This window comes from Gopherus flavomarginatus, chromosome 1 (assembly GCF_025201925.1).
Source record: "Gopherus flavomarginatus isolate rGopFla2 chromosome 1, rGopFla2.mat.asm, whole genome shotgun sequence".
NCBI classification, from domain to species: domain Eukaryota; kingdom Metazoa; phylum Chordata; order Testudines; family Testudinidae; genus Gopherus; species Gopherus flavomarginatus.
This window is the reverse complement of record NC_066617.1, coordinates 31,963,419-31,978,788: the sequence shown is the minus strand read 5'-3', so window position 1 is coordinate 31,978,788 and position 15,370 is coordinate 31,963,419. Positions and strand designations below refer to the sequence as shown.

At 40.8% G+C, this 15,370-nt stretch overlaps 1 protein-coding gene across 1 annotated transcript in view; it reads left to right on the top strand.

Moving 5' to 3' along the window:
- Positions 1-5,306: 5,306 nt before the first annotated feature.
- Positions 5,307-15,370, top strand: part of C1H12orf40 (chromosome 1 C12orf40 homolog) — a 32,005-nt gene continuing 21,941 nt past the window's right edge. Inside the window, 4 exon segments of the mRNA XM_050936209.1 lie at positions 5,307-5,329; positions 11,499-11,538; positions 13,766-13,904; positions 14,757-14,889. Coding sequence (XP_050792166.1) covers positions 5,307-5,329; positions 11,499-11,538; positions 13,766-13,904; positions 14,757-14,889 — 335 coding nt within the window.

The following is a 15,370-nucleotide window of genomic DNA, read 5'->3' as shown; positions in this document are numbered from 1 at the left end:
TAAAATAACCAGAAAACATACAACTCAAAGATATACAGAAACTGGACATGTTGAGTAAGAAAGTGCCTAGTTCAGACACTGTCCATTTTTTTAAATCACAATTTCCATTTGATGATTGCATATTTGTGCACTAGGCATAAAGTTATCTTAAAGTTGGTTTGCCAACTTGCAATGTGCCCCCATCCCAACGTTTTTTTTGTAACTGGGAAAAAGTTCATAGATTTCTGTTTCACTTCTGCATATCTGCTGACTTTTGGCTGTACCAGAGTCTGAAAAACTGAAGCTTTCGGTCATGCGAGGCCTGTGGGAACATAAATGAAACAAAAATCTCCTGACCATACAGTACTGTAATGAATAAGAGCAATGCATTTTCTTTCTTTTTTTCTTTCTTTTGAGAACATGGGAAACGCCTGAACTGCCAGTTGAATTACCCACTTTCTTCTATTCTTGCTGCCCTGAGATTTTTGCAGTCACTCTCTATAACTTATAAACAAATTACATGTTTTGTGGAATGTAGCCTTAGTTGTTAGAATTTTTGGAGTGCTTGTGACTAGAGATTTTATCCCTTTATAATAAAACTACTCAGGCAACACTGATGAAACAGTTACCAAAGCTGTAGTAACATCTAGATCAGGGGTCTCAAACACACAGCTGGCTTGTGGAGTTATTTCCTGTGGCCACCAAGCTCCCCTCACCCACTGCTTCCCCCCACCACCCAGTACTGCTTCCCTGCTCCTCTGCCTTCTTCCAGGTGCTTAGTGCTTTCCAGGAAGGATGGGGGAGGAGTAGAGAGCAACACACTCAGAGGAGGAGGTGGAGAAGAGGCGGGGCGGGGTGGAGATTTGGGGAAGGGGTGGGAAGAGGCGTGGCTTCATGGAAGGGGTGCAGTCGGCGGGGGGTGTTGTACCTTTACATGAAAAGGTGTCAGTGATGTGGCCCTCAGGCCAATGTACTAGTCCTCATGTGGTCCTCCTGGTGATTTGAGTTTGAGATCCCTGATCTAGATTGTTTTTAAGATATAGGGTCTACCCAATTTCTAACAACTGATTTTATTTAAAAAACACAAAAAAGAAAGTCCATTGAAATAAATTAGCATAATTGACACTGGAAAGGGGGCACTGTTGTAATTTCTGTCATGCATACATGGAGATCCAGAGATATGCATATGTCTGTTGTTTTTTTTTAAGTAATTTGACTGCTTTTTTATTGATAAAACTGGTTTCAAACAAATACATTAAAAGTCACTTGTATGCACTTTCTGAATGGAAGAACAATCCCAGAGAAGGAAAAATAAGGAGAATATGAATGACTTCTAAAGGCCAAGATGCAAGCAGAACAAAGTATACTGCAACCATCATGTTGCTCCCTGGAGATCTAATAGATTCTGCTTTTTCCAAAGAGTAGAGTTGTGATGAAGGAAGGAACAGAATCATTGCATATGGAAATAGGTTGTATTCAGGTAACATTACATTCTTTGGAACATAAACAGAGGTGATTAATGTTAGGTTAGATACGTTCTATGAACACATGAACATTTAGGAACTAGAATGGAGAATGCATGAGGATGCCAACTGGCTCCTGCATCACTATAGTGCCTTGCACTACTTGTGGACATTATGCAATACTAGAGCTGGAATACAGGCAACAAGAGAAACATTTGATGATATCATCCAACCTTCACAACTTTTTAAAATTCTTTTATATCTTTTGAATAATAATATAAAATGCAAAATTTGAGGTAAAAGCCCACTTACCTGATTGCCTCTAGGCCGGTTCCATGGGATCTTGTGGAGGCTGTAACAGACATGGGGGTGGTGGAGTGTTCCTGTAGAGTGGGAGCTGGCTGGTGTGACATTGGGGGATTTGAAATTAAAGTCAAAGGTAAATTTAAAATAGATAGATACTGTATGTCCCATAGTCTTGCTATTTTGTGCTTTCAACATTTAAAATACATTTAATTCGTATCTGTATATATTTACACACACACACAGATTTCAATGGGAGTGTGGCTTAGCCTCTCACACAATTGGTCCTTTAACATCTACTTTAATTAGAGATTTTTCTTCTGTATTTCTACAGTATGCTGATTATAGCTCTTCATTTTGGATGACTTCTTAGTATTTCTGTTGCCCTTCTGTAAACTAGGTACTATGATGTTAAGTTGTGCAAATATTTTCTTCTATTTGCATTAAGAACTACCTAATTTAATATTGGACTTCAGTTGTAAATGATTTCTAAGAGATGGAGTATATCAGTGCATATCGTAGCGTCCCTAGTATTTTGTGACTATGCTATTTTTTATTTCACTCCACATGGGTATATATTATTGTAGGAAAGATTGGCTTTGATCTGAGCCAAATGAAATAGTGATTGATCATGCAAATCCTTATTCACACAAATACTTCTACTCATGGGAGTAGTTCAATTTAATTTAATGTGACAACTCACATAAGTAGAGACTACGCTTGTAACCAAAGTTTGCAGGATCAGGCCCAATTCCAGTCCCCAAGGCCAATGTCAAATTAGGCCTGTTAACCAAGAAACCATTTAAGGACCCTCATATTTACTCTGAAATGTTGTTTCAGCAGCTAATACTTGCTCAATATAACTTCTGCTTTTGGTCTGACCCAGTATGGCCATTCTTATGTTCTTATGTTTAACTGCCTAATGCTTGATGACAGGATTGAAAATTCTGGCCAAAGAGTAAAAAATGTGTGTTAAATTAACACACACAAAAGTTCAGTAGTAATAGACTTCATTTAAAGCCAGCTGTGAGAGTCTTCAAATTTTATCATACATTCATTTGCTAAGTAAACAATTTTATCTAGATCCACAGAAGTATTTAGGCCCTTAAACCCCAGATGCAGGCACCCAGGTCTCTGGGCCGAAGAGAGAAAGTGAGAATGACTGTACTCCAGTGGTTAGGGCACCCACCTGAGAGATGGGAGACTCTAGGTCCAGTTTCCCTACCCCAATCACACATTATTTATCCGCAGTGAAACAGCTTCAGGAGAGAATATCAGAATATCCAATAGCTCAGTTGTTAGAGCACCCCACTGACAGGTGAGAGACTCCTGTTCTAAAGTTATAAGGTAGAAACCTCGTCCTCTGGCCATTTTGGATGGAGCACAAAATTCCTGCAAGAAATGCCTTAGACGCTTAAGCAGCCTGGAGTCAGGCAGCTGGTTCCTTTTCTTGAGTCACTAAGCAGAGATTGCTGTCTCCCTGCTGCCAGACTTCCACACCTCTCACTGGCTAGCTTACATGGGTTCCCACCTAGCCTGTGGCTTTGTGGATCACATTCTAAGGTGCCCATCTCTCCCCATTCATTGTATAGAGTGCCTAACTCAACTTTGTGAATCACAGTGTAGTCCCTGTGATTTTCTAGTTGCCCCAGAGTCAGGCCCTTTGATGCTCAGTGTTGCAACGCCTTTGTGGATCTCACTCTTCCTTTATCATAACCAGTAACGGGCTGAGATCACTTGCTTGGAAGTAACTATAAAATGAAAGGACTTATTAAGAGACATAAGAATCATTTATAATCATGAAGAAAGTTTATTTCTAATAAATGAGTTGAAAATTCAGTTTTTATATATCTCACTTTGGTTAATAAATACAGGGTTTTACATTAGCTGTTCTAATTCACTTCCCTCCACATGAGACAGTCCTGCTGAAGGAAAGCAGAGAGCTGGAGTCATTACTGAGCAGAGGCTGTAGGCTCTGATAGTGCTCACCTCTACAACAAATTGTGCCCTGATTGTGGCCAAGAAAAAGCACCAACTTTAGAACTGTACCTTCTGTCCTCAAGTACTTCTGGCAAGCCAGTCTGAGCACTTCAACATGGGAGCATTGGGGTGTGGGGAGGTGCTTGACAAAGGAGGCCAGGGTATTCTATTGTTTGATGAGGTGGCTATTAAAAAAAATTACCAAATAAGTGAAGTTTTCAAGACTATTTCTCTTATCAGATTATTTCAGTTTCATGAACAGAGGAAACAGTTTTGCTCTGTACTTCACTGCAAAGAAAACCAATTGAAAAAAAAATCATGAAACTCAATAGTCTCCCTTCCAAAAATGAATAAGAATAATGGTGTCTTGCAATCCTTTGTATGTGTGACATCATCCCATACCTGAGCCCATTGTCTAAAAGCTTTCAAATGTTGACAGTGAAAATACATTATTTAAATATTAGAAATCCTAGGTCAAATTCATATTTGGTGTTACTTCACTACATTAAGCTCTGAAGATTGGACTTGAGGTCAGGAGGGGACACTGTCCGGTCATGGACTGGCAGCGACCGTGCAGTCACCCGTAATTAACCTGGCTGCACCAGATCAGTCATAATCCTGTGGAGCTCTTAGATGCTTGGAATAAAGCCATAATGTGGTCATGGTGACCGTGCTACATTTCTCCACTGTCTAAGCATATTGTTGTTACTTTACTGACTTTACTGGGCTTGCACTAGAGATATATGTGATTCCTTATGTTAAGTTTGTTTGAAAGAACTTTTCATGATTTTGGCTCCAAAAACACGATTTGGGGTGGGGGATGTCAATATTTTTTACACTAAAAGATAATCAAGTAATTTAAATCTTCATTCTTGACAATTTTCCTAACTACCAGATCCGTAAATGAAACAAGTGAAAAAGTTTCTTGTGGCCTTTTTTCCTTTGACTCAAAGTAATACCACAAAGTGCTGCACAATAGTTAAGAACAAAGGTGGTATAGAAAATATCAAACCTCTGTGACCAAATTCAACTCTGATATAAGACAACACATTTGCCATTAAAAGTTGGTTCAAACAGGGGCAACTTGGAGAAGCCTTTGGAGACCAGAGGCAGCTTGTGTGGAAGGAAAGCTGGTAGCTTGTTGCCAGGGTAAGGGACAGGACCCTGGAACAAACCCCCACCCCCGCTCATTCTGCTCCATCACAGTAGCCTTCCCCTGTTCAGAGTCTGTGAGAAGGGGCCTCCTTCATTCTCTGTCTCCTAAGCCTGTCACATTCCTTTCCTGCTGCTGCACCTGGCAGCTACCACTTCCTTTCTCCTGCTCCTCTCTGAGCAGTCCAAGCTGGCTGGCTGCCACTCTGCCAGCAAGGAGAGCACAGGAGAGGAAGAGGAGAGACAGGCTCCCTGCTCAGTGCCAGCAGTCCCACTGGTTGTGAGCCGTTATTACAGAAGACCCTCTGCTCAGTCCCAGCTGCAGCCGGTCCACAGGCAGGCTGCCTTGGTGTGGGTGGTCATTTGCAAGAGTCACGCCCCATCACCCTCAGCGGCCCTCCAAGCCCCCTGCACTCATTATCTCGGACAATGAACTGGGTTGGTGGCTCCCGGTGAGTGACGCTCATCCAGGGCCTCGTTGTTAAGCACAACCAGGCCCCGAGAGAGTGTGAGGCTTTGACCCCCACCCCAGAGCCTGGAGCTGTTTGCGATGCGGCCTACATGCTTCCCCCACTCCCAGACTGGGCAGCCTGGAGCTGTGCACACTGGGGCCTACGTACTTCCCACACACACTGAGCAGCATAGGACTATGTGCAATGGGGCCTACACACTTCCTCAGACAGACCAGCAGCATGGGGCTGTGCACAAAGGGGCCTACATGCTTCCCACGCACACTGGGCAGTGTGGGACTGGATGCGCTGGGGCCTACACACTTCCCCAGCCCAGATGGGGCAGTGTTGGGCTGTGCGCAATGGGGCCTAAGCATTCCCCCTGCCCAGACTGGGTAGCATGGTGCTGTACACTATGGACCTCCTCACTTTCGAGTTGACACAGTCAGACTGTGTGAAGGGGCCTCCCTTTCTTGGCCTTCCCTCATTTGTGCTGTGCACAGGAGTCTCTTCCCAGGACTGGGTAAGGTAGGACTTTCAGAAATGGCTTCTCTGCACATACTTCTGTCCTTACTTTTTGTTTGGGCAGTGTGGGGCCCTATGTGGAACAGGACTGGACAAAGTGGGGCGAGGTGAAGGGGCCACAACAGAAAGTGTTGTTACTGCAGTGTCATCTGACCTGGATTTACTACACTTGTATGAATGAAATGTGCATGTTGTTAACTGGAACAGGTATTTTTTAACATTTGTTCAGCAGCATCATGATACTATTAGTACAGGAGGCTTCTCTATAAATGTTAAGTTAGTTTCAGTCTATTATTACTTGTCTGAAGTTTTTAGTAGTATGACATGTTTAACTTTTGTACAGCAAAGATGCATGCATTACTAATTGACAGAAAATAATTTTGGATTGTATAGAACAGGAATTAGGGGTGCAAAATATTTATTAGGTCTTCTAGTCCTTTCCTCCACCTGTGCAGGACTGATCTCTTCGGTATTTTGTCAAGCTATCTTCAGTTGTGATAGGAATTTCAGCATTATTGTGCTTTCTCTGAACACTGATCTACTAATTCAGACTGCTACAAAGACTCTCAAAATCAATATTAGTAAATTCTCCCATTGTATCTCTTAGCTTAGGTCCTCCTCAGAAAGAAGAGAAGGGTAAAGCATCTTTGAATGGACTTTCTTTCCTTCCTTCACATTCCCATTATGCTTGAGAAGATTATCTACCACACCATTATAGCTTTAGGGTAGAATTTTCAAGAAAGCCTAAACTCCCTTAGGCACCTTTAAAAACCCTAGCCTTATTTATTACTCTCAGTTTCCTTATCAGAAAGAGACAACGATTTCTCACTTCAGAAGATTTTTCTTGTTTGAATAAAAAACAGTTAAATGGTTTAAAAAAAAAATGTCTTCAGGTCTGAACCTGGCAAAGGGATTCTGTGGACAGACAGAGCGGTCTGCCCACTTCAAGTCCCAATGGGGGCTTTGGTCACTAGCATAGGCTTAGTTTAATTATAGACATCTGATTCTTTTACCCCTAATATATGCCATAAATTTTAAGTCATATACAGTTTTGACTGGCTCTTCTTTGCTGAGTGTTCATTGGCTGTTTGCTCACAACCCTTCCCCCTCACACTTCACCTGAGCTTCACTGCACACTTGGCCATCTTTGCCCCTGCCCTTCCCATTTGGCTTATCCCCTCTTATTATAAATTAGTATTATCATAGCACTTAAGTACCCCCGCCCCCTCACACAAAAAATGGAACATTTTGCCATCACATTGTTCACTCTGCTTGTGTGTTCTACCCCATGTCTGTCTTGTGTATTTAAATTGCAGTCTCTTTGGGGCAAAAGTCTTGTACTCTATCTGTACAGTGCCTAGCACATGGGGACCCCATTCTCTAAGAACTACTATAATGATTAATCATATGGTATTTTGGAAGGATGAAGAGTAAAATCTGAGTGAGTTTGAGGGATATCTCCCACCATTGTTTTAGCAAATACAAAAGACATGATGCCGGCAGCCACTATACATTAGAGCGCCTTTCATTAGGAGCTCTGAGGGGGCTGCAGTGGTATTAGAGCAATGGTATGCAGTTTCCCTAAAATTGTCAGTGTGGACAAGGCCTAACTGACTCACTCAGAAATCTGATGGTCCAAGACGCGTTGTAAGTCTTCTGACTTCTTTTAAAATTTAAATGAAATTAGAAGTCTTTTGTAACTTTATATTTTGATTTTAGTTTCCAGATCATTTTACCTTTGTTGTTTTATATTTTTAAATTCTTAGCTGTAATAGAATCATGTTGATCAATTAGCAACACATTTTGTTGTTCTCTCATTTTCTTGCAATTTGGAAACAGTTTCAAACTTGGTATTCTGCAACCTTTGTAGTCTGAATTAACTACAACCTTTTATTCATATCTGCTACATTTCTAATCAAATTCAATATCTTCACCGTCATATAAGCCAAATGTACATCTCAGTTATGAGAAATTAAAAGGAGACAGCTCATCTTATGATTAGAGAACTTTGAAAATAAAAAGCATACAATTTAGTAGACCAAAGTTTAATTAGTGAGGAAACCTTCAGTGCCTTTTGCTCCCAGTAATGGTTCTAGTGACAAGATTGTCCATTCTCTTTCAACAGTGAAATCTGAAAGTTGAAAATGTGTATTTTCTATTATTCTAGCTATTTTTATATCAACTTCTGGGGAGGCAGATGAGAGACTACTGAGCTGTACAGAAACAAAGTCACCACCAACAGTTTTATTAACCTTTGTATACCAAATGATTTTGAAAAAAAAGTTTTTTTTATAAAAAGCACTCCACCATCTATTAGACATTTAAAATTCAAAGGATTTTACCAGGCTTTTAAGGTTAGCCTTGCTAAACAATTCTGTAATCATCCTAACCATATATGGAGAATCAAACTAAAGTAATTCCAAATGCAAAAGGAAACCTTTCTGTAAGATTCAAGTTGTTCAGCACTACATATGTGGGGGAAATTTCAGCTTGACATAAACACTGGCTTAAATGCTTGGGAGCACTACCCTGTATATGTATATACATATATATCACAGAATATCTAGGAGGATAACATTCATTCTGAAAAATGTATATCCCTTGTGTATTATTATGGTACCCGATATTGCTGTTAATTGCATGTCAGGATTCCAGTGGTAATTCTGGGACTTGCACCTTAGGCAGCAGAAAAATTGCCTTTTACTGGGGGCCCCCACCTACTGCAACTACATATGATATATATTTATAAAGTGCTTATCAACATTCTGTATACTACACAAAAAGTTAAAATGTACAGTTCCATGGAGACATCCAATCCTTACCTGGTAATTGCAGAAAAGAGACCTTCCTACTTCATATTCCTATTCCCATAAGTATTTCCCACTTCAGCATACTGAGGCCCCTCAATCATCAACCCAAAATCATCCCTCTCCTGGATTCCTGTCCCATAATTATCACTTAGCCCTCCAGACAAAATACCAATTTTCCTCCCAGCAATGTTGAGACAATGGGTTGGTTTTGTACTGTATCCTGAAATTAAGACAATGGTGAACCAGAGAGGAAAGTCAGCTCCTTACCAAAATGCTCCTCTAGCAGCACCTGCCTCCATTTATACCAGGAAGGGACTGGTTGCTCCAGTATCTCAGATGGTGTCAGCTGCCATGTTAAAAACAAGAAATGGAAGGTCCCTATCACAGGTCCACTCACTGCTAGGGCAGCATCTCCTCCCGACTATTCTGGGGATTAGCTTGATCCAGGGCTGACACCCCCATCTGTCTTCTTATTCTCACTAGCCCCCACTTGATCTTTGGGACTTTACATATTTTTTCTTTGTGACTCAGCCCTCCAGACAGGTAGCTGTACAGTCCTTCCAGGCTATCAAAGTTCCACTGGATCAGCTGTCTTCATCCACTCCCCACACAAGACCAAGTCCTATGCCCCTTTCCCAGCAGCTGAGTGAGTCAGTCCAGGTTCCCCTACTACGCAGGGTTCCCATCCAGGGACCCTATGTCCAGCAACTATAATCTGCTTGCTCCCAGACCCTATTGTTATTTCCCTGGACTCCTTCCTAATTCTCTGCTCTATTTTCTGTCCTCCCATCCTCTTTGGGTTTAGTAACCCAAATGCCCTCCTCCAGGAGGAGCCTGCTTAGCTCTGTAACACCAAACACATCTCCCAGAAAGTAACTACAGACTACTTCATCTACAGTCACCTTCTGGATGCAGCTTACTGACTTTATACCAACCCTTTCTACCCCTGCCCAGCTGGGCTCAATCATCAATCAGGCTTTCAAGCCCTGACTCTCCTTCAGGTACATCTTATCAGGTCGATCAGCCTGATTTAACCTGCTCTGCCTTGTGTGAGGGTGGACATCCAATCACAGTATCACAAGTGGATGGAGCCAATCCATTAGAAGTCTTTAAAGGTAAAAAAAAAAACAACACACACAACACTTTTAAAACTTCCAAGTAAAGTGTAAATAAATGTATATGCTCTGCATAAGGCTAACCTTGAAATTCACCTAGAAGCTCCAGATAGCACTGAATATAATCACCTGCCATATGAATGATGCAGGATGCTATGATCCCATAACATTTGTAATGGCTAACACCTTTACTTATGGTTTCAATTCAAAATGTGGGTTATAATCTTGGAAGCCTAGAATGATGAGGAACATGAGCTATGATGAGGAATGTGATACTACTGTTGAGCTATGGCAGAAAAGGCAGAAAGAGGGCTGTTGAAAAAATGCAGGAATAAATATATCGTCAAAAATGTCTTGTATTATTCTAAGGATTTAAAAATAGATAATTACATAGCTGGTTAATCACGTAGAGGTTTGGACTTTTAGGTGCACAATGTATTTAGTATAATAGAATCATAGAATATTAGGGTTGGAAGGGACCTCAGGAGGTCATCTAGTCCAACCCCCTGCTCAAAGTAGGACCAATTCCCAACTAAATCATCCCAGCCAGGCCTTTGTCAAGCCTGGCTTTAAAAACCTCTAAGAAAGGAGATTCCACCACCTCCCTAGGTAACCTATTCCAGTGCTTCACCACCCTCCTAGTGAAAAAGTTTTTCCTAATATCCAACCTCCCTCACTGCAACTTGAGACCATTACTCCTTGTTCTGTCATCTGCCACCACTGAGAGCAGTCTAGATCCATCCTCTTTAGAAACCCTTTTCAGGTAGTTGAAAGCAGCTATCCAATCCCCTCTCATTCTTCTCTTCTGCAGACTAAACAACTCCAGTTCCCTCAGCCTCTCCTCATAAGTCATGTGCTCCAGCCCCCTAATCATTTTTGTTTCCCTCCGCTGGACTCTTCCGAATTTTTCCACATCCTTCTTGTAGTGTGGAGCCCAAAACTGGACACAGTACTCCAGATGAGGTTTCACCAATGCCGAATAGAGAGGAATGATCACGTCCCTCAATCTGTTGGCACTGCCCCTGCTTATACATCCCAAAATGCCGTTAGCCTTCTTGGCAACAAGGGCACACTGTCGACTCATATCCAGTTTCTTGTCCACTGTAACCCTTAGGTCCTTTTCTGCAGAACTGCTACCTAGTCATTTGGTCCCTAGTTTGTAGCAGTGCATGGGATTCTTCCATTCTAAGTGCAGGACTCTGCACTTGTCCTTGCTGAACTTCATCAGATTTCTTTTGGCCAAGTCCTCTAATTTGTCTAGGTCCCTCTGTATCCTATCTCTACCACTCCTCCCAGTTTAGTGTCATCTGCAAACTTGCTGAGGGTGCAGTCCACACCATCCTTCAGATCATTAATGAAGATATTGAACAAAACCGTCCCAGGGACTGACCCTTGGGGCACTCCACTTGATACCGGCTGCCAGCTGGACATGGAGCCATTGATCACTACCCATTGTGATCACTAGCCCTGATTTAGAGACAATGGGCCAGATCCCCACCTGGTATAAAGAGACATAGCTCAAATTGACTAGAGCTATGCTGACTCACCAGCAGAGGATGGCCCACTGTCTCATCCTCAGAGGCAACAGTTTATACATTTAGTTGTCAGTAGTATTACTAAGAATTACAGTCTTGCCTCCTCATGCCTCAACTTCAAACTACACTCTGCAAATAAATAATAATCCCTTTTTAAAGAACTAATTAGCTATTTGCCGCCTTTTAGGAGCAGAATCATACTTAAACAGGAAAGGAGAAAGCAAAAGGTAAATTGTTATAGCTATTTGTAATTATTTTACATAACTAAAAATGTTTAACATTGATTTCACATGCAGATCATTTTTCAAAGCAGTTGAAGGGAAGTACAGTGCTGTGGGATTGGACTAGTGTGCGTACTTTCAGAGCAACTTCTCAGGGCAAAAATATATTGTCTAGGAGAGCTTTAAGCTGAATTCCTGATTTTTAATTATTATTTGTGTGTGTATTTCTATGCATAAGAGTCATGCAAAGTTTAGTAATTTCTTACCCATTACAAACATATGACCGTTATATAGATATGACTGCAGGAATAGCTTTCAGATTCACAGTCCTCAAATACCTGGTCATTTCAACAAATAGCTAATTACATATAGATGTACTTTTCCTGGGGATAAACCTAAGAATGTTCAAGTACTTTTTTCTGGCTGCCAAAGTGCACTGAGTGGATCAAATTCTGCCCTGATATAAGCAGAGGAAATGTCAAACTATAGGCAAGAAAGGAGAGAGGCAGGGCTGGTGGGTGCAACTATAATAAGAGCAGACATTCTCCTTTGGCAGGAGCTAGGAGCAGTGAGGCAAGGTTAGGAAGCCCAGGCAAGGGGCCTGGACACAGAATAGATTATGGAGACTAGCTTTCAAGCAGAGCCTTTCACCAAGCCATAGAGGAGGAGGAAAAGCAGGTTTGTAGGATGTAGCCAGTCCCAGAAGCAGACTCCGAGCAGTGGGATGACCCTCTGCAGTCCCCTTGTTCTCTTCAAACACTCTCCCAATCCCTTGGACACACAAATAATATGGGACAGGTCATTAAGGGCTAATTGGGCTAATCAATAACATTACAAGTATGTAGTGTGCTTTAGCATTGTAGATATGGTAGAAGCTGGCTGGAGGGGGTCCAGGAGCTGTTGGAGATGAATTTGATACAACAGTAAACAATGCATTTAATAAGTGTGGAGGTAATGGGAAGAAGGTGTACGGGGCTGTATCTGGATATGTGCTGATAAGGGACAAGTGTGGGATTTTGAGGGTAGAGACATTCAGAAAATTCTTTTATTGTGACAGGGAAATAGATTGAGGAAGAATATGAGGGCGGGGATAAAAGTGGGAGGTAAGGACGATTATGAGGCAGCGTTAAGAACACTGAGGGAAATAAAAGGATTAGAAGAGGCGGATAGTAGGAATTGTGTTCACTTATGTCAGGGTTGAATTTGGCCCCTTGTCTTCCTAATTAGAAGTAGCTTTACCTGAAGCATATGTGTATTTTGCAAAGACAAATATCATAACTTGAATTATTATTATACAATTGCTTATCCTGGGAAATATTTACCAAAAAGTTATATCTAAAATCTGTCAAATATCACATGGGGCAGTTACTGGTCCAGTCCAAAATTATATTCCCATGAAAAGCATTTCAGCATTTTGTTATTTGGCACAGCCTGGAGTCTTTGATGTCCCTGTGGTGGCTAAAATGAACAAGTTATCACTGTTCTTATGTACTCATTCAGTATTATTTGCTGCATTTGATACTGATGATCTCAGGGTGATTATTAATAATCTGTTCTCCTGCACAAAGCTTGTTCCCTGCATTTCTATGAACAGAATTCAAATGTTAAACTGACTAGTTTACATAATCCATAGACTTTAGAAGTGTTAACCAGATCTGCTTTAGACTATTGCCACATGAGGGCAGCTATGGGAGTTTCTTTTTTCTTTATTTCATAGGACTGTATATTCTGTGCCAAGGAGGCCATCTAAGAGAATGATAAGTTCTTTGCATCTTTGTGGATGGCCATGTGTATATAATCCTTGTTGATTTTCTTGCTGGTTTATAATGTGCATACACATTCTCAGCTCTTCAATTATTGAAAAATAGAAGTTGTTTTTCTTCAAGGGAATCTGACACTTTAAAACTTTGTATGAATTTTTAAAAATTGTTAATAGGTAGGGGAAGGTTGAAACAGTAAAATTTCAGAGACTGAATTTTTCCATCAGAAGCACCATCATTCATTTAGCTTTAAAAAAAGAAATTCAGATAATATTTGTACAAGAAATAATCTTTTTAAAAGAGATGAAAGTGAATGTAAATGCTAGATGTGTGTGTATAGCAAGTCAACCATGTGATTTTGTTATATTAAAGGCAATTGTGCAGCTAAATCATGACTATGCACCACAAATACTTCTGCGGTGCTCTGTAGTATATATCAAGCAGTTTATTGTTCTATCTTTTGAAAATTACAGGAATTCTTTGAAAAGAGAAAGCTTAGATCAAAGATGAAGCTCCTAGGAGTATCATCACCCCCTAAAAGTTCAACAGTCAGTTTAGATCTCCTTAACCTGTATGTTGTTAATCAGATATCCACCAAGAAAGACTCTGCTGGTGAGTATAATATAGTAATAGACTTTACAATTGGAAGGCCCATTTACTGTAACCTATAACTGCTACTGCCTCATCTCTTCTGTACTCCCTTGTAAGACTGTAACTTGTGTCAACAATTCAATTTATCTTTAATCAAAATCTAAGTGAAACAACAACCGCACAAAAAAGGCAGAGGACAAAAGAGGAACCCTATAATCTTGGCTAGCAGCCTAATGTCACCTTCAAGGCTGTGCACAGCTCTGCACCTGGCTAAGTAGCTGCACTTGTTTCATCATACATCTCCATTTTTGTTTTGGTTCCTGGTGACCTTCTTGCTTAAACATTCCATTAATATACTACCTCCACTTCCATGACTTCTTTCATGGAACATCCTATCACTCTGGAATACCCTATCACTACCCCCACATCAAGTGCTTCCTTCAAATCCCTCCTCAAAATCCACTTTTTTCACAGTTGTCCCACACTGATCTCTTCAATAACATCTCCACACCTCCTGAACCTTAACTGTTGTCCTGTATTGCATTTTTGTATGAATCAAACTGTAGAGGCCTTGCCTTTCAATTCTTTTCATGGGCCGTGGGAACACTTTAGCCTTCAGAAACTAAATGAGAAGTGTTATAGAGCCTTGCAGTGCTCAAAATCGGATGGATAAAAAATGTGTATATTACAATGAACTGTAAAATAGAGTTGTTAATAAGCAGTTCAGATAGTGATAATGGAAAATAAACAAAATATATGTATTTCATATTGATTATGTAGAGTGAAGGGTGGGTTCTGTGTTCTTATTAAAATTCAGAAATCTCAAATCTCTCTGTGACACAGATACTAACACTCTGAATGCTTTCATTACAGACAGAGTGAAAAAACCAGTCCATGTGGATCTGAACAAGGGGCTAAAAACTCCTACAAGGAGACAGAATATTGAACTTCCCATGTCACCACAACGTACATCATCTAAAATAGACCTAGATGACATCCAGAACAGGTACTTGAATAACTATGGACATTAGTCAAACATTAACGAATTTCAACAAAGATAAGAGCTTTATGATGCCATTTCTGTCCTCCTTTTGATTTATAAAAGATACATTCTAAAAGTGCCAATCCAAGCACCTCGCAAAATTGAAAAATACAATCAGAACAAGAGTAAAACCAGCAACTTCCACAACCCCAACCAACCAACCAACCAAAAAAAAAAAAATAGCCAGCCCCATAGATGCTTAATCCAAACTAACAGTCCTTATCGTGCTCATCCCTCCCCCAAAGCCTGACTAAATGGATAGAACATGCTGCAGGACCTCCTGGTCAACAAAGTTGTACTATTTCAGACCAAAGTGAAGGGACTGGGTCCCCCGGCTGAGGACCCCTCACATAGAACATGCTGCCAACAGACCCCTCTCTTTTTTCAAACTGAGATCGAACACCTCTACTGATTGGTGGTGTGGTACTATAACTCTGGGAGAGAA